The sequence below is a fragment of the Phoenix dactylifera genome, chromosome 13 (assembly GCF_051530095.1).
Source record: "Phoenix dactylifera cultivar Ajwa chromosome 13, Ajwa_hap1_PhDact_Kaust_v1.1, whole genome shotgun sequence".
Lineage (NCBI taxonomy): Eukaryota > Viridiplantae > Streptophyta > Magnoliopsida > Arecales > Arecaceae > Phoenix > Phoenix dactylifera.
This window is the reverse complement of record NC_143202.1, coordinates 19,574,303-19,601,238: the sequence shown is the minus strand read 5'-3', so window position 1 is coordinate 19,601,238 and position 26,936 is coordinate 19,574,303. Positions and strand designations below refer to the sequence as shown.

At 37.4% G+C, this 26,936-nt stretch overlaps 1 protein-coding gene across 2 annotated transcripts; it reads left to right on the top strand.

Moving 5' to 3' along the window:
• Positions 1 to 6,733: 6,733 nt before the first annotated feature.
• On the top strand, positions 6,734 to 26,071 carry LOC103722552 (SNF1-related protein kinase regulatory subunit gamma-1-like). Of its 2 annotated transcripts, XR_015972607.2 has the most exons (7): positions 6,738 to 6,978; positions 18,089 to 18,261; positions 20,225 to 20,467; positions 20,565 to 20,840; positions 24,325 to 24,488; positions 24,968 to 25,486; positions 25,779 to 26,071. XR_015972607.2 is itself a non-coding variant. In XM_008813150.6 (6 exons), the coding sequence occupies exons 1-6, from the start codon at positions 6,810 to 6,812 to the stop codon at positions 25,263 to 25,265; spliced, it is 1,323 nt and encodes a 440-aa protein (XP_008811372.4). In that variant the 5' UTR covers positions 6,734 to 6,809; the 3' UTR covers positions 25,266 to 25,546. The 2 variants fall into 2 exon arrangements, 1 of the variants encoding a protein (XP_008811372.4); XM_008813150.6 differs by lacking the exon at positions 25,779 to 26,071 and having other exon boundaries at positions 6,734 to 6,978; positions 24,968 to 25,546.
• Positions 26,072 to 26,936: the final 865 nt, after the last annotated feature.

The window sequence follows — 26,936 nt, the reverse complement described above, 5'->3', positions numbered from 1 at the left end:
TGCATAATACTATTTCTGTTATCTTCTTTTTCAATAAAAATATTATTCAAGGCATATGATAACAACAACAACATAATTTTTTGTGTTAATTGTAAATTTTACATATATGCAATGAAGGTTATAAAGTATGCCTTGTCTAGCAAAAGGAGGTGTAAATTAATTAATTAGGTATATGCATCACATGTTTTAAATGTGTATGCATCCCATACTTCAAATATTTATACGCATGTCTCTTAATGTGTATTACATATTTTAAAGTGCACATTGCATATTATGGATGCGCATGCGTATTGGTCATTGGTATATATTTATTGCTTATCTTAGACATATGGATTGAATATGTGCATGAATTGATGTAAATATGTCTATGATATTATATGCTCCTTTTTTCTTTTTTAGTTATAACATGTCAAGAAGCCATTATAGTCACATAAGATGTCTTACACTTCCTCTTTCAACAATATAATAGTAGTCGCAACCATAATTATTAGCCTTTCTTTTTTCGAGTAGATGGTGGTTATTGTGGTACGGAAGTAACCACAAAAATGATCATAGAGAAGAAAGGGAAGGAGGAAGCGAACTTGTCATGGTTCCCACATCCTTCTCATTCTTTTTCAATAAATTGTGATGACAACAATGACATTGATGGTGGTGTAGGAAAAGGAGGAGGAGGGTGGTGAACAATTATGGCAATGAAGGGAACACTAATGGTCATGGAGGAAGAGAGGGGAAGAGGACTGGGGACTTATCTTCCTTTCGTAGTGAATAGTAAGGATGATAATGGTGGTAGCTAAAAGAGAGAGGAAGAGGATTATAGACTCAATTTAGTTAATTTCTTTTATGGTAATTGATGATGAAAACCACTATTATTGATGGGTGGCAATAGATTGTAATAGTGGTGGATGATGAGAAGGAAGAGGAGCAAGTTTCATTTCTTTTCTATTAGGCAATTGTGGGTGTAAAGAAGAATGTTGGAATAATTGAGATTATCAACGATAGTGGATGGTAGTTCAGATTGTCGATGGTGGTGCATTGTGATGAAAACTATCAACAATATTTAGTATTATTAGAGATCATCGACAATGGTGGAATTTATTGTCAGTGGTGGGAGATGGTGGATAGTGAGAAAATAGAGAGCCATGAAAGGTTCTCTTCTCTATCCTTTTATTACTATGCCAAGTTATCTTTAATTTAACTTAAAGATAGTAGTATGATAATATCTAAGGGTATTTTTGTCCACTTAAAGTCAATTTTGCATAATTTTGTAAATAAACTCCTACCTAACTCCATAAAATTGAAAGAAGTGTTTTTATGATTTTTTTTTGTAAAATTAGAAAATTGGATCTTGATGAAAGATGCCCTTTGTCTTAGATGCAAAACTAAAAGAGAGCAGGAACTATTAACTAAAAGTTAATTTTAAAAGCATAAGCTGAGAAAGAATAAGCCAAAAAAACATATTAGGACGAACAACTCTATCATATATGGCTTGGATCATATATACGTAGAGGCTGAAACAAGGCAAGATGATAGTTAACTTAATTAAATAAATAATTGGTATGAAGGAAATTCAAACTCATAACCTCCAACCACTTGAGAGTTTTATGATACCATGTTAATCTATCACCAAACCCAATGCATAAACTAATAGGATGTAATGACCTAGCCCTCGGCCCATGTGGTTAGGGGATATTGCAACACATGCACTTTTGGAGCTAACTATAGGTTGGTCATGGTACCTGTGAATGGATCCTTCTTCCAATAATGAGGCTTAAAGGTGAAAAGTATGTAAAGACCCACATGAGCAAGTATTTAGTCCCATATTAAGTGTATTAGGGAGGTCTTGGTACTTAAGAAAGGCCAAAGATCCTAACTAATAACCTTTTGGTTAGCCTCTTTTAGATAAGCTATCAGATAGTTATAAGTGGCACTAGAGCCAACTTAGTCCATAACTCATATGGTTAGGAGATTCTACTACATAGGTTCTTTCAGAGCTAACTATAGGGCAATATGGTATTTGTGATTAGATCTTTCCTTTGGTGAGGATGTAAAGCCTACACCATATTTTTCATGGTCTATATCATGCGAGTTATAGCAATAATCTACTTGGCAATATATTTAGTCCAACATCATTCCTATTTTAGAGAGGTCCTAGGTACTTCAGTAGAGCCAAAGACCCTTACTTAGCTAGGCTTTTTTAGGTAAGATCCTAGATCATTACATCGGGAATATCCTCGTTAACTCATCAACTAACCTCAAAAGCTTAAGTTTTATAGGAATGAATCAACAAGGTGTGATGGCCTGGTCTAGGCTCGATCCACTCGATCGTTTCGACCTAAGGCCTAGCCCATGGGGAGGCTAAGCACAAAAAACTCTCAAAGAGGGTCTTCTTCTCCTTCGGCGACTCCGACTAGGAGTCGAAATCCTAGGGTCGCCGAGACCTTAGGGCTCCTCTATAAAGGAAGAGCTCTCTCCCTCCATAGCTCTCCATCATGAGCAAATCCTCCCTTTTCCTTTCTTTTTTTTTCGTTGAGTTCACGGTTGCCCGTTATTGAGCTCGCTAGAAATTGGGGTCGTCGGACGCCGTCGGAGCCTAGGTAATGCCCTGTCCTTCCTTTTCTTTTCTTCTTCTTCTTTCCACGACTAGAAATCGTGGCCGCTGTCCGAGAAATCAGTCGAAAATTGATCGGCAAAAGAAGATCCTATTTTTTTCCTATTTTAGCTAAGTTTTTTTTCCTCTTTTCGGCCCACTTCTTAGCGCCGGACCTCTGGTTGGGTCCCATGACCTCCCTACTCTCTTCCACGATGAAGCTGTGGCCGTCGGTGAAAGGGCAATAGCCAAAAATCAAGAAAAGGTCTGATTCTCCTATTTTTCGAACCTTTTCCTTAGATTTTCTCGCCGGCCGGCCACCGCCGCTGACTGTCAATGCTGCTGACTGCCTGCCACCGCCGCTGACTGCCCGCTATCACCACCGCCGCTGACTGCACGATCATCGCCACCAGCCATCCTCTCTTTCTTTTGTTTTGCTGAGGAAGAAGAAAGAAAAAAAAGGAGGAGGAGAGAGAACCATCCCTCTCTCTCTTGTTTTCTCTCTTCTCTCTCTACTTTCTTCTTCTCCCTCTATATTTTCTCTCTAGAAGATCTAAAAAATCCGGTACTGGGTCATGTCGACTTGATCTACAAATCTGAGTTGACCCCTATAAAGGGTCTTGATTCTGCCCTTGTACTCGGGCTGCCTACTGGACTGATCACTCCGATCCTATTGAATGTTCTTGAATTCTTCATTGATGAACTATATTGATTAAACTTGGTCCTGATTGAGCCCATGCCCTATAATTTTTTGATCGAATCGCTCAGGTCTGACCCACCTAGAATCGTCGAATGCTTGTCCCTATGTCATATTATTTTAAATCAATTAAAATTGTCAAATAGATATTAATTTTATTTTTAATATTTTTAATAAGGCTAACTGAATTGCCTAGTAAAATTTGATGGTCTAAGATGAAAAAGGTAAGTAAGCCTTATACTCCTTACTAATTTTTGAACTTATAAGTAAATTTTATACTTCTTACTAGTTTTCAAACTTGTAAGTAGATCTTGCACTTCTTATGATCATGTCTCCCGCATATAAAATCTGCTTGTTAAAATATCATGATTTTCTTAAAATTATGGATCAGCATATGTGTTATAAAAATCGTGCTTTATTCTGAAAAATAGTTATATGAATGTTTTAATAAAAATAGCTTTGTTATAAAATATGGATCTAATCATACCATTTAGTATTTTTTTATCTATTTATATGTATCTTTTAAGAAAGAGATATAAGCTTTCTAAAAGCTCTCAGATAGCTATATATGATCTCTTGAATTAAAAAAATGGATACCCGAAGCTAGCATCCATACGAACACTAGCCCTGCCAACAGGTATAAAGTTGACATACGAACATGAATCTATGTTGATTATGAATATGGGCCCTGTCACTGATATAAAGTGGCCATAGTACGAATATCTGTGAGCAATATTTGAACTATGATTTGAGTAAATGGCTGAAAGATGATTTGTGTATTTATTTGTAAAATGAACTTAGAGCTATGTTTATGAAATTGAATGATTTATACATGCATAATTGGCTTTATGACATGTTTTAATATACTGTATTATAAAATACTTTATTTGTAATATCTTTTTTTTTTATTAAATGATGCATTAACATGTAAAAATTTATGTTTGATCCGGTAAAGTAGTGAAATGTTTACTTCCAGAGCTGCATCACTCATATATCTTTATTTTTTTCTCTCTCCAGATAAATAGGGTCGATAAGAACGAAGAATAGTCCAAGCTTGAAGTTCACACTAGCAGGCTTGGCGATGTATATAGTAGAGCAGAACTTTAGTTCTTCAGTTGAGTATAAAAATGTAGTTAGTGCTTTTCTGAATAGTAAAGATTATGAGTTTGGTTTTTATGTTTGAATTTAGACACTTTTAACCAATATTGGTTTTATTTAATGGCTAATAAAATTGGATTTCTATTTATTCTATTATAATTGAGATGGAATTGAACGTTAAATATAATGTTGGCTTCGTGTTATCATGGGTTGTACCTCTCGGCAACACAACTATGTCATGCTTTAGATCTGGGGCGCGACAAATCATGCTCTGGATTTGGAGCATGATACAAGGCATATAAAACTTACTCCTTTGGAGAGAGGGAAAAAATATGTCATGCATGATATGTTAATCACAATATATATATATTGAACTAAATTCTTCCCTTTCATTTCCTCCATAGTTGATCTTGAATAAAGTTGTTTCTCTCCATCATCATGACTAGTGGGCCCCAATTTACCACGATCCCTTCTCCTCTGAAAATCTTCGAAAGTTTGATGATCTATTACCATCTTCTACCATGATTAAGAAATCCATCAATGGATAGTAAATAAGGTTGAAAAAATGTTAAGTTATTTAGTTTTATATCCTTGAGTCATACCTCTAGAGACATTAGTGTAAATTGGTTGAAACAATAACAACCAAAATACTATATATGTTATATCAATTAGCAACAATAGTTGTTTGTATCGTATTGATTCAACCGAGATAAAAATCATGCCTTAAATCATAGGATAATTAATATTGAATATCAAACTCTCGTAAAGATAACTGTAACTTTTTAATCTTTTCTCAACCATTTGGTAAAAGTTATGAAACCTCATTTGCCAAGCATTCCAATTTAGAGTCACCTTTGATGTTATTTCAAATTTTTCTATATAATTCATCATGACCTCTATCCATATTACCTTACATCCTCTTTTGCCTTTTCTTATAACCTTCAATACTCACTAAAGTATTTCTTTTTACTAGAACCACTTAAGATTTTTGTTATGTATGTCTATTTATCTTATGATATATTCATTTTTAATTTATCTTTTCTAGTTTTACCCTATATCCATATTGATATTATCAATTTTGCTGCAACCAACTTATTTTTAAATACTTTATTTTTTGTCTTGCACTCTGAGTCAGACAACATTGTGAGTCTTATTATTATTCCATAAAGTTTTTCTTAAGTCTACAAGATATACATCCATCACATAATATTCTACTTGTACACCTAGCTAGCCATAGTAAGGTTACATATATTGATATCATCTCCCTATTATTTTGTATAATAAATGCACAATAATAAACTGGTCAATTTGTGGAATCCCTTGTTCATCTAAATTTATATTATATCATTTTTATTCTCACTAAATTTATATTGTATAATCTATTTTAATTCTACTAATTATCCATTGAAGTTTTTCTCTATAAATCTAAGTTATTATTTAATATAATTCTCTCAATAAGACACATTATCATTGATGAATGATGCATATAGGCAAGTTTTTCCATATAAGAAGAGTTTACATGATATCTTATTTCCATAAACTTAATCCAGAGCAGAGTTGCGCAAAGATAATTTGACTAGCATGCCACTGGTAGAAAATTTCTACAAGTATGGTTGTAATGGACTTAAACCTTTTCTTTGAAGCAAATAAAGGAAAGTAAAACAAGTTTAGTAAATATTCAATGTTGTATCAAAAGATATAAGTCCTATTTCTACTCTCACTAGGTACAATGTAGTCCTTGCCATCTCGTTATCAGGAATATATGATTGGTAAGGAAACTTGGCCTTTACTTGTTTGGTGGTCCAAATTGATGGCAAGCAATTTCTAGCTTCAACCTATCAGGATCTCATTCAAATATTGTTGACCAACTATTTGTGCAATTCTGTTAACTGATTAACTAGTTAGTTAAACTTAACCAGTTTGATGTATTTTTAACTTATTGATCGGTCAACTGTTTTATAATTTTTAACTTGCATTATGATTACTTATTTGGTCGTCTTGGAAGCGATGCATGGCCTTTTTTTTTAACTTTTTTTTTTTTTTTAGTGCAACACGCAACATTTGGTGCAATAATTGGAGGTTTGTCTAATGCTGAATTGTTGGATCTAGAAAACTTTTCATGGACACTAGCAACCAATTGGACCTGACCCTGGTCCGTGGCTTGAATAAATTGGGTCCAATGGGGCATTGGGGCCGGACCAAGTGAGGTCCGGGTTGGATAGGAGATTGACCCTGACCCAACCTATTTCGAGGCCTAAGATTTGGCTAGATCCAAGATCCGACAGTGACCGACAAGCCGACTCCAAGGATCACGTGCTTCCCAAATGCCAAAGATTTCCCAGCGATAAGAACAGCGCTGACGAAGCCGATCACATCCGATCTCCGACACAGTCTCGGCCTTGTTGCAGAGAGAGAGAGAGAGTAGGCATGGAGAGCCCGCCGGGGAGCGAGAGGTCGAGCCCGGAGGCGGAGATCGGGTACCGGCTGGAGGACCTGTGGGACGTCCAGGAGCCGCTGCTCAGCCCCTCCGAGAAGCTCAATTCTTGCTTCGAGGGCGTCCTAGTGTCCTCCTTCCCCCAGGCCCCTCCCTCCCAAGGTACACCCCAATAACCCTAACCCTAATCCTTGTTCGATTACTTCTCCTGTACTATCTAAATGTGCTTTCCTTCACTTCTTCTCTTACTCATGAGTGATGGGAAAGTGGACCCAGGGTTGACTAAATCCAGCTCTTGTTGCAGGCTTTACTTGGTAACAGTCGCATAAAATTTCTTTTTGTTAATATGTTTTGTGTTGATTTGAGGAATTTGGAGACCAATTATCTGTGGCAACTAACAAATGGGGATCTGTGGTGTATAAAAAAGTGCCTTTTTTTTTTTTTTGCTTATTTTTAGATGTGGATGCTGTTGCAAGAAAACGAATTGAGTTTTTTTGTGTGCATGCCTTCCTAAATATTAGAATTTGTATGAATACCCTCCCAAAATTGATATTTGCATTGATATCCTCATAAAACACTTATTTTGTTTGTATACTCTTATTTTACCTTTTATTTTTTTTACATATGTACCCATGCCATCAAACGCCGTAATTGATATTTACAAGTATACTCTCATAAAACACTTGCTTTGTATGTATACTCTTATTGCATGTATACTCTTCTTTTACCTTTTTTCTTATAATATGTATCCATGCCATCAAATGAAGTTAGCAGTTTAAAATTAAAATGACAGAAATATCCTTAATAGGTAAACATGCAAAAAAATATTTATAAGGATATACATGCAAATACCAATTTTGGAGGATATTCATGAAATATTTAGTAGGGTATATATGCAAAAAAAATTCTTAGATTTTTGTGAGAAAGCTTGATCATTGCAATCTATCATGTGCCTTTAAGAGATTCTAATCTCTTTCAATATTTTTAATGCATCCCCTTATATATGCATCTATAACAATAAATATTATAAGCCATGTTTCAATGAAATAAGATATGGTGATTATTATAAATGAACAAAAATAAAGTAAAATTATTTTATGATTAGTGAAAGAACTTTCATAACTCTTTTTGTTATCTAATTGTCGAATCAATCTTTTTTTTGAGCAATATTTTTATAGAAAATATTGAGGAGCAGACTAAAATTCAAGTGTTAAAATAAATTGAAATGGACAAAAATAAAATTCAAATTTTTTTGCATGTAAACCCTTTTAAATATATGAAATTGCACGAATAGCTTTGCAATTTTTCTATTTGCACGTAAACCCTTATAAATGTTTTTCTTTTTGCATGTCTACCCATTAAAAGTATTTCAGTTATTGTTAGTTTAAAATTGCTAATTTCTTAACGGCATTAGATGGTGTGGACAAATATGCAAGAAAAAGAAAAAGAGAAGGGTATACACGCAAATGTTTTATAAGGGTATATATGCAAATATCAATTTTCAAATGGTATCGAGGCAAATTTTAAAATTTAAAAGGATATGTACGTAAAAAACCCAAAAGAACTAGATGGTAAAGCTTGAAGAAGCGGGTTAAGTTGTTGGATGGTTAAGAGTGAGAGATCATTTATGGGTCTTGGGCTGGTTATTGGTAAGCCAAGGGTGGTGTTGTGAGGCATAAGCCACAGGGATGTTTAGATTTTGGACATGGTGTCTTGGCTTTGAATGGTTGGTGGGTGCCATTCAGGCATTTAATGCAAGGGAAAGTTAAAGGTGTGATTTTAAAGATGCTTGGATGCTGTGCTCTGTTATTGAATATGAGCAGTGGATAGTGGAAGAAGTATCCTTTATAACGGAAAGTAGTATTAGTAAATTTGGCATGCCTAGAAGAAGGCTATCAGATAAGACCATAGATCAAAATAATAGCATGCAATGGATGAATTTTGGGTGCACAGACACTTTATGTTTTTGATATGGGAAGAATACATGGATAAATAAATCTGATAGCAAGGTCAGAGGTTTGGAAAAGTTATTACATTCCATATTTACTTAATTTTAGCAATTTGCTTTGGGGACTTTTTAGGCAGGTTCTTATCACATGTATATAACCTGTAGTGCACAGAATGACATAAAGCGATTATGATACATACATTTAGAGAGAAAATCAAGTTCATGTCAAATGGTTACTGTACTAATAACTTCCAATTTCTACAAATCTCAAGATATAAGTTCTGCTAACTCACTTCAGTGCAAAGTTTAAATTGCTGCATCTCATATTATTCCATTTCTTGGCAGCAATGGGCTGACATCCAGTTTCACTGGCAAACAGGGGAATTACTGTCAGAACTTTATGATCTACGATCCAGATATTACACTAGATCAATATGACCCTAAACTATCTGAATTTCGTTTTGGGATCAGGATAAGAGGGGATGATAAGATATCGATCTGTATTATGGATCATATCGCTTGAATCATATGATCCAATGATCAAGCTGCTTGAATACTAAACCAATTGGAAAGTCTATTTCACATGATTTATTTGACTTGTTGGCTTTTGGAGTTGTTTGGCTTTGCTTATAGGCCGGACTACATAGTGTTAGCAATCATGTTACGGATTGTAAAAAGTAGAGAGAATTTTGGATTTCATGGTGTGAAAGTCAAGAGACCACTCTTCGTATCCGTGTTATAATTCGTCAAAATGCGGTTCTTGTTTCCTAAAATATTCTACTTTGAAGCATAATTAATTTGATACATTTGAAGCAAGGTACGCTGAACCGGTCGGTTCAGCTTGTACCGAACCGGTGCCGACGGGCACCGGTACGGTACAGCATATAAAAACGATTCCGACCCAAACTGGGTCGGAATCGATTGGTTCCGTGCTTGGACCGGTATGAACCGGACCGGTTCGAGCCAGTACAAGCCGGTCTTTCCCCGCGCGTGGGCGCGCGGGGAAGAGCGCCCACGCGGCTGGAGCCCACGTGGGCCTCTTAATGCCACTCTGTGGCAGCGAATTTTTTTTGGAAAATGCGCGCGGACGCGCGAGCGGAGAACGCGCGCCCGTGCGCGTTTTCCCGCGCAGGAATCGTGCCCGCGCACGATTCCAGCAAGGAATCGCGCCCGAGGGCACGATTCCCCAGCAAGGAATCGCGCCCGAGCGTGGTTCTCCGCGCGGGGCACCGTGTCCATGCGGGCTGCTAGCCCGCATGGGGGCATTAAATGCCACTCTGTGGCATTTGACTCGTCCGCGTGCGGACGTCTTTTTTTTGGGAAACGCGCGCGGACGCGCGAGCAGAGAACGTGCGCTCGCGCGCGATTCACCGCGCAGGAACCGCACCCGCGCGCGATTCTCCAGCAGGGAATCACGCCCGAGCGTGGTTCCCCGTGTGGGGCATCGTGCCACGCGGGCTGACGCTTTTTTTTTTGTTTTTTTTGAAATCCGCACGCTCGTGGCCGCGCGCGTGGCTCCGGTTCGGTACCGGTTCCAAGCCGGTACCGAACTGGAACCGTACCGGTGCCGGTGTTCACTGGTATGCCGATACAGTCGGTCCGGCGAACCTTGATTTGAAGTGACAGTATACTGTCAACGATTGGTGTGGTGTGTGTTTTAGACATGCTATATATAACTATAGAATCATTTTGCCAAAAATTAGACTTCTTATATTTATGTCTTATTTCTTTTTATTAGTTATTAGTTTCAAAGTTTTTAAAAGAAGTCTGGGTAAATTTCTTATGATCCAGAGTATGGTCCACACTCCACAACCTAAATGATCTGAAGTCTTTGATGATTTATCTAGATCCCATTCCTTACTAGATTGTACAAGGGAACAAGGAGGTACACATATTCTGGAGCTTCTTTATTAATTTAAACCATTCTAAACTTTTTTTCTAAAGCTCTTACTTGTTACACTTATAAAAGGGATTAAAATCAACAACAGTATCCTACCATAAGAAACCTAAACATGCAACTGCATTGATTACTGTATAGTATGTTATTTAAGATATGGCATAGTAGGACACCCTATTAACGCATAAGGTCCAAAATTAGACTTTTGGTTAATATAATACATAGCAGTCATTGCTAAAAATATAAAATATTAAATCAGATTGAAAATTAGATTATAAATGCTCGAGTATTAGTACATTATCTCATTAAATTCTAATCTATCCCATGACTACATTAATAACACTATTCTTAACTACCTTGTGAATACCACGAGTAAATATCGTAAATGACAATGCAAATCTTATAAAGCATTGACCTGGTATCAAAAACTGCATCAACCGAATGAAATTTATTGCTCTTTTCATCAGTAAGAAGCTTCCAACCCCCCAAATGAAAAAAAGGGAAAAAAGAGATGGAATGGAAGGAAATTAAGGAAGTTTTTGGCCTATTGACCATATGGAACTAACTTTGTACTGGTTCAATAGGGCCTGAAATTGGCTGGTATGAACCAACTGCATAGGCATGCCAATTCACACCTTGCCTAGTTCCAGTAAAGTGCTAACATGGTATTTGTCCTATAGTATGCACCAACACTAGAAGACATTGTGAACTATGCTTTAAATCTACTATTAAACTCTTCAATAGCTTATGCAGAATGCTCTTAATCTTACATTATTAGGATCAAGGCTTCATCTTTAACTAAATGATGGCATCTCAACTATCTTGTGTTACACCGCCATTCTCTCCTAAAAATATAAGATCGGACCCAACTTTTGATTATAAATTATGATATTCAATATATCATAAACCAACATCGGTGGAACCAGTACCGGGTATCATACCAGTTGCCCGGCAGGACGAGTCGGTACAGGCCCGTGCTGTGCCAGGCCAGGCCCGTATCAACATAGTAGAAGAGACAGGAGAGAGGGAGAACAAGAGAAGAAAAGAGAGAAAGCGAGGGAGGGAGGGAGAGGGAGGGGAAGGAAGAGAGAGGCTGGCCGGGGCCAATCGGCGGAGGCTAGTGAGCCTTTGTGCGGAGGTGGCAAAGGCCGAGGAGACGCAGAGGTAGGGTTCCACCCTAGAGACCGGAGGGGTCCCCTTTTATTTTTTCATTTTTTGGGTTTACCGATTTCAACTTAAAAAATGCAAAAATAAAAGGGGCCTCCTTCAGGCCCTTGTTTCAAACGAAACAGGAGATTGGAGGTGAAGCTCTGCCTCCGCATCTCCCCAGCCTCCGCCTCCTCCGTGCGGAGGCTCCTCGGCCTTCACCAGCCGGCCTTGGCCTTCCTCTCTTCCTCTTCCTCTCTCTCTTCTCCTCTCTCTCTCTCTTCCTCTTTTTTCTTCTCTTTCTCTCCCTCTGGCGATGACGTCTCGGTTTCAATGCCGGAACTGTCCCGATCGGCCACTGGTACGGCCAGAGATGCCTCGAACCGGGCGGTTTGGGACGGTTCCGCAGACCTTGCCATGAACCAAAAATGATGCGCTTTGCGGGTCTTTTATCTATGCATTAGTTGGGCAGAAAATGGATTGTACCGATGGGGCTACTATGCCGATATAAATTGTAGGCTATAGAGATTGAGAATCCATGTTGTTGATCAAGATCTACACATTTTGTTGCTCTTAAATTATAGAACAAATTAGAACATCGTCATGATGTTAAAACTGCCACATTGGGACTGCTTGATGTTGATGTAGGAAATCACAAGAGTAATTGATTTTTAATTTCTTGGCATTTAGATATTGAAGATCAGGTTTCACTTTCTGGATTTTCAGTTTATTTGCTCATATGTTTGTTTGTGAATTCAACACCATTATAGGAACGGTGAAAAGTAATTTATCTAAGTCAGAATAACTTCTAGAAGCCCAAAACCAAAGTGAAATAAATTGCATGTTGATGTAGAAATAATGGAAAAATAAATGAAGCCAATGATAAAAGAAATTTATGAGATTTCCTAATGTTTGGCAGGAATTTGCTTGAAAGTTTGGTCATCTTTTCCCGTTTGATGGAATAAGCTGGAGAAAGAGGAAGGACATATGAAGGTGTAGAAATGATAGCATATTGGGATTATATACTAAAGGGTTACTATTTAAAAAAGGAACCTTCTATATGCAAGAGCTAAGGGTTTGGAATCGTGCAATATTTTCATGTTCAAGAATTTGTCTGTAGAGGTGAATTTCTCATGCAGCATGGTTTCTGTTGCACATCAAGTCTTCAACAAGGCTAAAAATCAAATCACCTAAATTATGATTTGCTATTTCATGGCTAACTGTTGGGATGATAGATATTCTTTCTATGTTGCCGATATTTAGTCTTTGAAGTGTAAGAAGCCTTTAATCATGAGTAGACATAATGGTCCCTGTAACATTAAGCAGATGTATGTTCTGTTTAATGTTGATTGGTAAAAATATGAGAAAAATCCATAGCTATTTCATAAGTTATCATGGTCCTGACTCGAGATCCCTAGGTTGGAGACATGGCAACCGCTGTATGCTCATAGGACAAAGCCCTACAAGCATGCAAGGCATTTATCAGACATACTATAACCAAATGAGCTCATAAACAAGCAGCAGTACAATGTCAAAACAAATTACATTCTCCAAAAATAATAAATTAACATGTCCAAAATCCATCTATAACTCACAAAGAAATTAATCATAAAGTTTTTAACTCAAGACAGTTCTCAACTATTCAGCATGACTACAAAAAAAAAAAAAAAAATCCTCAATAGGTTTCAATAAGTAAACTATAAGTTCAGTCCACACCAGATACAAGGCCTTGCATCTAAACACTCTCTCAAAATCATACCTTGCTAGGCACAACCCTCTAGATCTATAAAAGTGGGAAAAACAAAGAAATGTGCTCGAGGACATAGTAAATAACAACTTACCTTAACTAGTTAGATCATGTATGGATGAAAAACTAGTAATTAGACACTAATTCCTCAAATTGCATTATAATCACATTTGCATACCATTGAGCAGTTACAATCCGCTTTTGAAAATAATCAATAATTTTAAATATTTAACAATCCATATTTTTGTAAAAGATATAGAATAAATAGATAGTAATAAAACCATCATTATGTGAAGCAAAGAGTTTTAAAATAATGCAATCTTCAAATCATGCAAAACCTAACAAATGAGTTCTCCAAAAATACAATCTTTAAAATCATAATGGCCACAACCAATGAGTTTATCCAAAATTAAATCTTACGAAACTAATTAATGAGCTTTCCAACATTGCATTCTTACATATCATCAACTCTCTCTTAGTCTTTATGACTATGGCCACACTTATCCTTGTGATAAGGCTTAGAACCACTTGTAACCCCTATGGTGTAGGTCTAGGACCATATTTAACCCCTGTAGTGTAGGTGCAAAACCATATTTAACCCTTGTGGTGTAGGTCCAGAATGAAACTAGTCTTCTGATAATCAGGTTGCGGATGATTAACCCTCATTGATGGGGTCCAGTTAATAGTCAGACTAAATGGGTGTCTAATACCAAATATAATTTCTAACACCAAATCATGAAATAGAATTCCAAATCCATTTTCATTTTGTAATTTCCACGTAAATGACATTTCATTAACTTTACAAAAGCTTTCCACTTTTCGGTACATATTTTATCACAATGCATTAAGAATGAATTTAATAATTTTTTTTAGTTTCCAAGCTTGATCCAGTTTATGTATGTGCATATAAATTTAATGAGAATGATGACTAGAAGCCATGCTGTTAATTTCAAGAGATGTATTTCATCCACAATAATCATGAATTCCAGTTCAAAAGATTCTCTTGTAAAATGAATTTTGTAGTTTTAGTAGTTATAGTTTATTTATCATAAACATTTTTCATGGAAAATTCCATTTTTTAGGAGAAAATTACATGAAAATTCTAGTAAATGTAGAAAGGTACTTGCCTTGAGAGCACAAATACAAACAAGTCCAATTACTCGGAATCGTCCTTCCAGAACCAAATAAACTACAATACAAAACTATCAAGATATTTCTTCTCTGCTAGATAGGAATGATTTCTAAAATCCTCAAGTTCTTATTAATTTTGTTAAGTCTATTTCTGAGAACCTAGAAGAATTTTTGAGACCTAAGCAGTGCCTAGCTACAGGCCCACTAGATTTCAATTTGCTGTGTCTTAACTGTACAGAATTTTATGTTTCAAATGTTATTCCACAAAAATTTGAGTAGTTATGGTATGCAGAAATTGAATTACAAAAGTCAGAATTTAGTATGCAGAATTTCATTCTTCAGAAATTAGTTAGCATAAATAGAATATTTAAATCAGCAAAACTCAGTTTTCTAGATTTTAAATTTCAGAAAATATTGTATACCTAATTCAGAATTTGTTGTGCAAGATTTTATTTGCAAAAATTAATTAGTAGAATATAGCATATAGAATTTAATAATCAGAAATTTAATTTTGTAATTTTATTGTAGAAAAGTTAATGTGCAGACTTTTCTATTTTGCAGAAATTTGTTTATAGAAATATAATTTCATATCTGATAATCATAAAGTTTGAAACCCGAACATGGATAACCATAAAATTATTTTACAGAAATTTAAAACTGTTTTTTTTGCTGAAAATAAATTCTGGAGAAATTATATCACACAGAAGGTAAATAGTTGCTGCAGAAAATTGTCCCAAAAGAAATAGATTAATATGATTTTTAATTTCTAAAAATAATAGATTAATTATGTGCCTACTATGATATATTACGTCTTCTAACTCTAGGGTTCCTAGATCTTTGTCCAAAATTATGATATTGAATCATAATCGAATGGGATTAGGGTTAGTGATATCTTAATCTCGATTTCTTGTTAAGAATTGAAGCACTGGCTCAACTTCTCCTCGCCATGGTATGATCCCCTATCAAGAACAAGTACTCTAGAGAAATCAAATAGAGATAGGGAGTGATGTCGGGGTTATCACAAAAGTCTCACACACTAAAGGTTCCCAATCTGAATCTGATGCAGGGCAAGATACAATTGGCAGGTATTATGATCAGCTGGACTATGCCAAACTTGTAGGAGCCAACAGCTTCATAATAAGACCCCAACAATTCAATATATGATTTATTCTTTTTTCCCCAATGAGTGGGCATGCGAGCAAACAGGATTCAAGGAGTTGGTCAAAACTCCTGGGGATTTTCCATTAGAGCCAATTTTCTCCATTTTTTTATATTTTCTAGTTGACTATTTTAATGTGTTTCCTTTTATTTTGGATTGAGTTTCCTATTTTTAGGATGCTGCAAGGCTCTTATATATAGGGCAGCCTATGGTTTAATTTGAAGCAGATTTGTTTTGACTAATCAGTAGAATTTTCATGAAGTTCTTTTTTACTTTTCCTTTTCTTGTTCCTTGCGCTTCTCTCGCTATAACATGTGCATTAGGGCCTACTTCAAAACTCAAGCCAGGGAAAAGGGGAAGAAACACGAGGGATATGTGAGATAGAATGGAGAGTGGTGGGAGAGATAGAGAAGGAATAGAGAGATGGAAGAAAGAGAGGCTTGAGATAGAGGTGAGAGAGAGAGGGGAAGAAAGAGATATGTAAGAGGGGATGTGCGAGTGAAAGGAAGAGAGAAAGAGAGGGCAGTGTGAGAGGTTTAAGGTTAGACTGGGTAGAGTCTCAAGTTAAATTGGATCGGTCTCAAGAGAGATTGCAAGAGAGGAAGGCGTGTACATATGCTTTAAGAGAAGGAGAGGCAAAGGGTCGACAGGCGTTACATGATGAGAGGGAGGGGACATGGTGAGAAATCTATAGCATTCCTCGTCCTAGGTCTCTAGTTCTGGTCGGCTTTACTTTTTTCTTTTAAAAGAAATCAACGTATTACACAAGAAATCGAGAAAGAAACCTTAAGAAATTAGTGGACAAACACCATAGTAAGATACTAGAAACAAAATTTGCAAACTTCTACCCTTGACGTATATGAGACCTAGCAGCATCTTGTTATAATACATCTTCACATCTTTAACCTGCAAAGTAGATCTTCCGACAAAACATATGATCTGATGAAGGTTCGCAATCTCGATATCGGAACCTGTATCGCTTCCATGCTGGTACGGTATCGATGCACTGGTACACGTGTCAGTTGGGTATACTCAGACTTGGGACGACTCCCTTCTCCCATACCAATTCTTTGTTCGATATCAGTACAGTTTGGTATGCGCCAATATGGAGCAGTACACATTGGTTTAGCGAATATTGATCTCTATCATATTAGATAACTTGTCAACTACCATCTTAGTTATGAGTCAAGAAAGCTGCAATTCATAAATTGTTTCCCATAAATAACCAAAAAAATTATAAAATATGAAGCTGTTGTCCATGAGCTAAATCTTCTTGATTATCCATTTCATACAAACTCTGGTGCATAAGCTGCTGATCTATGTGGCCCTGGTCATTCACAAAGTAAAAGTGACTCTTTATGCTTTTGCATCAATACTCCTAAAAAACTTGTTCAAAAAAAATATTGCTCTCTTTTAGAAAACTGAATGTTGAAAAATTTCAGGAATATTAATGCAGAAGAGTAATGGGATCATTTTACACTTAAAAATGGTTACTTGTTGGTACTGGCAGCAGAAATTTAACAAGAGGGATGACTGCAAAAACAGGACAATGTGAAGGCATGTATTGCAAATAGTGCTCATAGAAGGATGAATATGTAATAAACTATGTTTAGAGGGGTCTATATGCAAATACCCCTAAAAGACTTGTAAAGGGGAAGAAAAGGGCTTCCTTTTGAATAGCACCGTTGCAAATATGCTATGATTGTTTTCCTTTTTTAGAGAAATATAAATGGTTGCCACCTTCTATGTTGGAACTTGGAACCACTTCCTAGTGAATTGTGTTGAGTGAAGGGGTACCAACCAGCACACCCATGTCCATGAATTTTCTATGCTAATTGATAAGTACTTTATGATAGATGGATCATTGTACTCCTACCCCGAGTTTAAAATGCAGTATGAATCCAACAAAGCATATGGAAACGAGAAACCTAGATATGTTGAGGCCACATTTATTATATTGATGAATAGATTCATTTGGAACATGACTGATACTTTTTTCCTAATTCTTATAGGCCAACCTCTGACTACCTTTCCGACTTTTAACATGGCATCTGAGTCTGAATCTTTATCTTTTCTGCAGTAATCCTACAATAGGTAGCAAAACTGATGGTATTTTTGGCGCCTTAATATGTTTTGCAATATGCTCTTCCAGTTATGCATTTTTTCTATGTTCTTGTGCTCCTCGAGTTTCTTAAAAATTTAAAATGGCCACCATGACATTTTTTTTTGGTATCTTCTGTCCAGTAATTGAGATACCTTCAGACTCCAGCTTGGCTGATACTGTCGAAATTCTATCCAAACACAAGATCTTGAGTGCACCTGTGAGGAATGTGGATGCACCAGAAGATGCCAGTTGGATTGACAGATACATTGGCATTGTAGAATTTGCTGGAATTGTTGTGTGGCTCCTACATCAGGTTTGTGCGGTTGGACTGATAGATAAATTGGCGGTGTTTTAATTTTCTTCGCAGAGGCATCAAACCAGCTCTATTTGACACTATTTCTGTGAAATGTCAATTCTTTGTGCTGTAGTTTTTTGATTTTCTAGGACATTGTTGATCAAAATTATAGCCAATATGCAGTTGAAATATTGATCAGTGTTTAATAATCATGGAGATCTGTTAGATTTCAAATATTAAAAAAATTTCAATCATTCATCCGTTATAACCATGGATGTCACTTAACACTGAAGTTTATCCCATTTACGTCATATATTTCTCTTCTATTAAAAGTTTAACACATATTTATATCTAGTAAAAGAAACTAAACTACGCTGGTACTATGCTTGGGGTAGACCTGAGCATTGGCCTGGCAGGCTAGGTTCAGGCTAGCCTAAGCATAGTCTCAAGGGCATAGAGCCTGTACCTGGGTCAGCCCTGCCTCGGGCCTAAATCCTCCAGTCCAAGCCCAGCTTGGCGCCTAAAATCCAATCCCATGATTGACTCAGCCTGGCCTGATCAAATTAGGGACATAATAATCCTTTTAACGTAAGCTTGAGAGAAGGGAAGAAGAAAATGTGGTGCTAGTGGTGGGAAGGGGGACAAAGCAAGAGGGAGGGAGGGAGCGGAAGAGAGAGGGAAGGAGAGAGAGAGAGGGGGGGGGGGGGAGATAGATAGCAGAAGCAAAGAAAGCGAGCAAGTGGAAGGGGGAGGAGTGCTTTCCAAGTCGGGGGAAGCAGATCTTTATATCACAAACCTCTAGAACTCCATAGAGGAATCCTTCAGATTGCAAGGCATTCAAATGTTCAAGGACATAAGATCTTAGCAAGAGAAGATGCAAATCTTAGTATCTACTCAAGGTTCATCCTCCTTAATAAATAGTCAGTCTACCTACTCCTGAACTCTGTTATTCTTAACGAATAGGCTAAAAAGATCAATCAGCAGGATTGTAAGCCTTGTTCATATATTTTTTAAAAAAAATCTGGAGTAGCAAGTGGAAACATCTCAAAGATATTGGAGATGATTTTATAGATGCTGGAAATAAGGCACATGAACTTGTCCTTAGTTTTCTTCACCTGTACCCTCTTAGGGCTTGTTTGGTTCGCGGGAAAAGAAGGGGAGAAAGTATGGTCAACGGGAAAGTAATGAGATGCCTCTTGTTTGGTTGGAGTTTTCAAAGGAGAGAGATGGAAAAGTTGCATTTCCATGGGAATATGATTCCCACATTTCATGGATAAGTCTTTCCCATGAGAAACATGGGAAAGTAACTTTCCTATGAGGCGGGAATCACTCCATTTTTATTTTTTTCCAAATAGGCCTTTCAGCATTAAAGAAGCATTAAAGAGACATTAAAGACCTATTTTTTTTAAGGGTATAATAGGAATTATACATAACTTTTCCGGGAAAGTGGATGGTTAACCAAACATAAGCACTTTGGAAATCTATCATTTTTCCATGGTCAACCAAACATGCCAAAAGTACTTTCTTAGGCATCCTCTTCCTAGGAATTTACTTCCCAGGAATCATATTCCTATGAGGAAAAATTCTTCCCGCGAACCAAACGAGCCCTTAGAGCAAAGGCTATCAAGTTGACAAGGCAGCCTATAAGCAGAGACCTCCAAATGACACAAGCTTTGTTTTGGTTCCCATTTTCTGTAAGTGATGCTTGCTCTTTTATCTCAGGCTACATGTGCACCCGTTGTTCAATGAGTTTACTATGCTAAGCTGGTGTTACTTGTTTGAAACTGCCAAATGACACTAGCTGTTCATTGAGCCGAATTGAGATGGGTCAGCAACCATTCCATAAGAAGACTCTGAATGCAGATCTCTGGAATACACTTATTTAGCCTTTCTGTTCTAGATGCCAGAATAAAACATTAAAATTTAATAGGCATCTTACTTGTATACTACTTGTTTTCTCCTAATGCCTTTGTTTTGACAGTCTGAAGTTGCTGCTCTTGGCATGATGGCTGGTTCTGCTGTAGCAGGATTAGCAGCGACACTTGGTGCTGTTACGTTGGAAACAACTGCATCTGGAATAGGTGGCGGTGATGTTGCTTCAGCAGCTGCCAGTGCTGGTGCTGCTGCTGCCGACCCTGCAAAATCAGGCCTCGAAACAGCTGCTTCAATGGGCGGAAGCTTTTTTGAAACTCTTACGTCATCAGATTTTTATAAGAATACAAAGGTTGCTTTCCTTTTGATTCGGTATAATATAAATTATTGTTTTAATACTTGGTGTTACTTTTCCTTGTTGCTTCATGACAATTACTAATTTTATACAGGTTCGCGACATCTCAGGGTCCTTCCGCTGGGCACCATTTCTTGCATTGCAGACGTCTGACTCACTCCTAACCATGTTGTTGCTACTATCCAAGTACCGAATGAAGAGCCTTCCTGTGGTTGATCTGGGTGAAGGAAGGATTGAGAACATCATCACACAGTCTGCAGTCGTTCACATGTTGGCAGAATGTGTTGGACTTCATTGGTTTGAAAATTGGGGAACCAAGAAACTTTATGAGCTCGGCCTCCCTATTATGAAGCCTGATAGGCTTATCAAGGTTCTTTGCTGCTAGTCAGTTTCATCTATCCATATAGTTGACTTCTTGAGCCATCTATTTGAACAACCAAGCATAGATGATTGCATTTACAAATTTCATTTCAGGAATCTAGGTTATTCAATTTTGCTTCATATGATTTCTACAAGAAATCTTGATGAGATTTAGAAAGAGAACTTTTGGATCCTCATCGAAAGATCATGATATAACAATATGAGCTAAGCTCTACATTAATATCTCTGGCTTCAAAGTCTAATGTGAATTTTGGAGAACTTAGTATATAGGCCTTCGAGTTGAGGAAAATAGAAAATGCATCAGGCATGGTCGGCGGAACTATCCTGAACCACTCGGTTCGGGGCGTCTCGAGCCGTACCAGCGGCGGACTGAGACGATTCCAGCAAGGACAACGAGACCGGTGACAGAGGGGGAGAAGGAGAAGGAAAAAGAGGAAAAGAGAGCGGGGGAGGGAGGGAGAGGGAGAGAAAGAAAAAGAGAGGAAGGTGGAGGCAGCTTCCGGCCTCCGCCGCCTCCGCATGGTGGCTGCTCGGCCTCCGCCGCCTCCGTATGGCGGCTTTCTGGCCTCCAACTCCTCCGTGCGGCGGCTCTCGGGCCTTTGCCTCCACGTGGCAACTCCTCGGCCCTTTGCTGGCTCTCTGTCGGCCTCCATCAACCTCTTTTCTTTTCCTCTTCCCCGTTCTTCCTCTCCCCCACCCCTTCTACTATGTCAGTATAGGTCCAACATGGCACAATACGGCACGGTACGGCACGACACAATTCCATACCGACATATGCCGCCGAACAACCGGTTCAGAGCCCGGTATCGGCACAGCAGATGATGGCAGCAGGCATTGTCCCAATTTTAAGGTTGGCTTCTTGAATCTTCATCACCGCTTATTATTATCAAAATCCTCATATTTTGTTGCAAATGCTTGCATCATCTAGTTGCTTCACCTTTTCTTGGTACCGCTTTTATGCTTCCTCGATGAGCTCATTGCACTGCCTGTCTATTTTTAATTTACCATACTTTTTTCTTTCTCATTGCTACTTCATTCATGATCAAAGAAGGTTGAATCGGACCGAACTACTTGGTTTGGCCCGTACCAAGCCAACCCGGTGGAAAATCGGGTCGGTTCGGTCATTGGAGTCAGTTCCGGTCCTGAACTGACCGAAACCGTCCAGTTCCATTCGAACTCAGTGCAAACCGTCCGGTTCGCTCCAAGTCAACCCGGTTCTGAACTAGGCCCTCTCCCCTTTTCTGTTTGCTGATAATATGATGTTGAGAAGGCCCGAGAAGGCGTTCCCAACATCATTTCTAATCGGCAGAAAACTTTCTGCCTTTTCCTCATGGCAAAAATCAAATCAATTCAGCACTTCAGAAAAAAGATCCAAGACCAAATAAGGTATGCTTTCTTTTTCCTATCTCATTCTTTTATTTTTTGGGGGGCTTGAAAAAATAGTTTGAAAATTGCAAAATAAGGAGAGATCATGCCAAAATTTTTGATTTAGACTTGATTTTATTATATCTTGTAGATCTATGGATGATCTACATGATGACATAAAACTTTTAATTTTTGGATTATATATAATTTTTAAAAATTTAAAAAATATTTTTGAATAAAAAATATGTAAAATCAGAAGCGTATTTAGGAGTATGCAAGCTACTCTCTTTGTGGTGTCTATTTATTCAAATTTTGATGCAATCATGCGTTGCAGATGATCTCGTATGTGGAGTAGGATTCATAGACGTATCAAGTTCGAGTTGTATGTTGGATCTTATTATCCACAGCCATATGCAGCTTATGATCCATACGAATATGAATATGGATATGGTGCGTCTGAGGCATCTTTTGGTGGCTACTATCCTACGCAATCTGGAACATCTTATAGGTCGGATTTTGCTGTCGGCTTATTCGGATGGCCCCTTTATTGCCGTTTTATCAACCATTTTATCAGCCAGAGGATACCTGTCATAGCCAGAGCTTCAGCGAGAGATTCGAGAGTGCTTATAACTCAGAGCACGTTCTTTATGGGATGAACATACAAAATTACAACGCCACTTGGTTAGAGAGGTGGGTTGATGTGCCTTCTGACTATGTTGATGATTCAGATATCTATGAGAGGCATCGTTACTCGACGAGATTTTAGATATCGATATATATATTGTACTTTAAATATATGTAATTGATTATATTATTTTATATTTTTCATCCCACGATTTGAGGATATTTCATGTTGCTTCTCGTAGCATACAACATCTCACTAATCATTTTAACATTTGTATCATTTTAAAACAATAAGAGGCATTATTTAGGTTAAACCGGAATCATAGAAACATAAAAAAATATCAAAAAAAAATCAAATTAGATTTAAATTATTGAAAAGTTCAAAAAGAATGATTACCAATTAAATCAATCTGAAAAACTCCAAAAAAAATAGGCATGCCTACTGGCACGCCCTACCGTACCGACCTGTTTGCCGATCGGTACGGGTCCCGGTACTGGTTCGGCGGACCTCGAAGGAGATACTACTAAGTATGTGTGAAAGATAGGGTTGTACCTTTCTTGGAACTAATCAATCAACAGCAAGGTCTGCCTACCACTTTGTACTAATTGTACTGTGTCGTAATGTTAAAAGTGCCATTATGTACGGAGGTTTGGTTTAGTATATGAGTTGAACCAGTCTGTACAGGTCCAAACCAATGGGAACCACCCCATACCATCTAGTTTTGGGCGGGCTAGGAGCAAGAAAAAGTATTGGAAGCTTGTCTTGATACGTGATGTGCACCGTATCATACCAACCGTACCATATCGAACTAATAATATGCTAGTTCGGTTCTTGGTACCAGTTTTGCGGTCCTTGATCAACAGTCTGACCAGAAGCTCTTGTAGAGGCACCTAATCACACTCTTCTCCTTTGGTTGATTGGTGGTATAAGTATGCACCTTTTATGAGAACAATTGGAACTGTTGATCTATACCAATTGTCTCCGTGTTTCTTCCCCATAAGAGACTTCCAGGTCTTTTGAACAATATGCACTAGTGTTTTATTTGGTCATTTGTTATGAAAAAAATAGAAGTGATTCTTGAGGATTGATGCCAAATGCCAAGGCTTTTATATGCAAGAATTAAATACTCTCTCTTGCACTCCAGATTATCTTTTTGTCTCTCAATTTTCTTGTTTATTTCTTCTTTGCCACTTAACAGAACTTCATCATAATGCTGGCCTGTTGTAAGATACGTGGATCAATAATTGTTTGCAGATTCATCTTTTGTAAAGTATAACTTTCACCATAATTTGGCTTCAAAAGCATATGTGTTAAGTTGTTAGCAAAGGAAGCTGAAACATATGCAAGCAATGAAAACTTGACTTAAGTTAGTTGGGTGGCAAGTACGCTTAACTCTAAAATAGATTCATATTTTTATATAATTTTAACCTTCTTTCTTCTCCCTCATGTGAGAATATCTATCATGCCCGTTTACTGTTGACAGGTGAATGAGGAAGAACCAGTCCTAAAGGCATTCCAATTAATGCGTAAAAAAGGAATTGGTGGACTTCCAGTTGTTGATGGAAGCGGGAAAAAGGCTACAGGAAATATAAGCATTAGAGATGTTCAATATCTTTTAACAGCCCCTGAGATATACAAAGATTACAGGTCAGTAAATGCAAATTTGATCTTAATACAAAAAAAAAAAAAAACAGAGATGCAATTTTCATCAGTTAATTCACTGTTTGCTTTACATCTGAATTTTAAGTTTATATATTCCAAAGGTGCCTGTTTGCATCTTGCTCTAATACTGTTTTTTGTTTTGGTTTGTTTTTCCTAGGAATTGACCATGCCCATCACAAATGATTTTGGTCTGTTTATATTCGGTTTTGTTGTTTCCTATTAATGCTAGAGATATCCACTTATTGTTCCATACAGGCATTTCCTTTTAGCTGCCAAAGACAAATTTCTTGCTATGTGCATGTTTATTATTGAGTGCACTATTTATATTTAAGTAGCATTTCCTTCTACTGCTGTACTACAAATTGAAATTGCCATTTAAAGTCATTCTTATCCACAATACTAAATCTTAGGGATCTTAACTAAATAATCCATATAAAAAATGAATATTTCACATTTTTGTCCAGGTCCTTCACAGCTAAGAACTTCCTTGCTTCTGTGCGAAATTATTTGGATGAGCATCAAGAAGCATCAGCTATGTTGCGAGGTGTGATCACTTGCAAAAGAGATGACACTCTTAAAGACATAATTCTGTCATTGGACTCTGAGAAGATACACCGAATCTATGTCGTTGATGAGGAGGAGAATTTGGAGGGGGTGATCACACTTAGAGACATAATCTCCAAATTGGTCCATGAACCACATAATTACTTTGGAGACTTCTTCGATGGTGTTGTTCCATTGCCTCAGAATAGCAGGGTTTGAGAGCTAACCAAACTTGCTGAATTCCGAACTCTGACTTGTGTCACACCGTTGTAAACTGCTCGTTGCTCATGTCGTGATGTACTTCCATTTGCTGGTGTGTTGTGTTTACCATGTGTAAATCCTTTGTTGTTTCCTTCATTTCAGCTCACTCTTTATGTTGTTAGCTATCCTTTCTTACTGGGTTGTGATTGGCTTGAAATCCCAGCTGCCGGCTCATGAAGGTAACATCATGGATGCTTCATTTCAAACCTTAGAAAATTTATTCTGTGCAGCTTCAAAAACTGTATGATAAGTGATGAAGTTGCACCTTTTCGGTGATCTGACGTGATTTTTCCGACTCCTTACTAACCATATCAATTTTTGCAACAGTGTGACTCAAGTTTCTTCAGGACAGAAACTGAGATTTGATTTTATTGACATTTTGTGATATCACAGATGCTTTTTGGCACAAAGGTATACCATTGCTAATTGTAACAATTTTGTAAATCTTCACCGAGTTTCGGCGACATGCAGGTAGAAATGAATCGGTTGGTTCCTTTGCTCTGATATTAAACTATGTATAAGTAAGGTGGAGTACCTTTCTGTGGGGAGAGAAGAAAAACAGGGTGGAAGTGTGTTCTTCATGTAGGATGCGGAAGTGCAAGGCTGACATTTTTCTTGATTTGGGTGCCAAGGTGTCTGTAAACAAAGTTGGAGAGTACCGTGGGTTGCAAAACAATCGAAGTTATTTTATCATGTAAATTATACTAATCTTGTAAACATTCATCATCGATTAAAATGGTGATGGGGATGCTCCATCTTCCACATATCTCCGCCTGCATGCACAAATATATCTAGCAAAACTCGATGTAAAATTGTTGCTCCCAGGGGCCTAAAGATTTGTCTTTAGGATCCCATAGGACGTCTTGAGTAACCCATTGATGTTATCTTCATGCATGAGAAAGTTCTTTTAGGAACAAGAAATGGTGGTTAGAAACTTGGGAGAGATTGGAGGCGCTCAGGGTTTCATTATCTGAACTTAAGGGGATAAGTAGTATCATAATTATTTAGGTAATGTTATGCTAGCTTTTTGGGATTGATTGCATCAGCAGCCTCCATCTCTCAAACTTCCCTTTCTCATTAAATTTCTGTTCTTGAAATCTTTCTCCTGCATGCAAATCTTGGGGAAGTATCTAAACATGTCCCTAGGGCTTGTTTACTGCAAGCCCAGGTTATTCCTGGGATTATTCCCACATACAGGGGAAGGTCTGAGATATCATAAATGACAACAAGAATTTTGGAGCACTGGATAGCACATTCCCAAAAAAAATAGGATGTCAGATTCCTTCCAACAAGCTAATTTTCAACAGCTGTTTTATAAACTTTGGAGCACTAAAAATCATCCATGCACCTTACCTGTATAAAGGCACACAAAATACAATTTGCCATGCTGGCCTCAATCAACTGCCTCTACTGGAGGCTATAAACGCTTAATGTACTCAACATCTTCATCCACCACAAGGCTCTGACGGAATCAAGACCAGAGGCAATAATATTTTGTGATTGCATAATCAAATTGCTTCGGCAGATCTATGCAATCAAGAATGCAGAAACACAGACCAGGATATGATGACAAGATTGGTTAAGTTCCAAGATTCAGCTGACAAAATTTCATGATCTCCAAAAAGATGA

Excerpts from the sequence above, each read along its gene's own strand:
- LOC103722552 (XM_008813150.6), top strand. The coding sequence starts at position 6,810 with ATGGAGAGCCCGCCGGGGAGCGAGAGGTCGAGCCCGGAGGCGGAGATC. Across the intron at positions 18,262-20,224 it reads TTGTGTGGCTCCTACATCAG|TCTGAAGTTGCTGCTCTTGG; the intron begins GTTTGTGCGGTT and ends TTGTTTTGACAG. Across the intron at positions 20,841-24,324 it reads AGCCTGATAGGCTTATCAAG|GTGAATGAGGAAGAACCAGT; the intron begins GTTCTTTGCTGC and ends TACTGTTGACAG.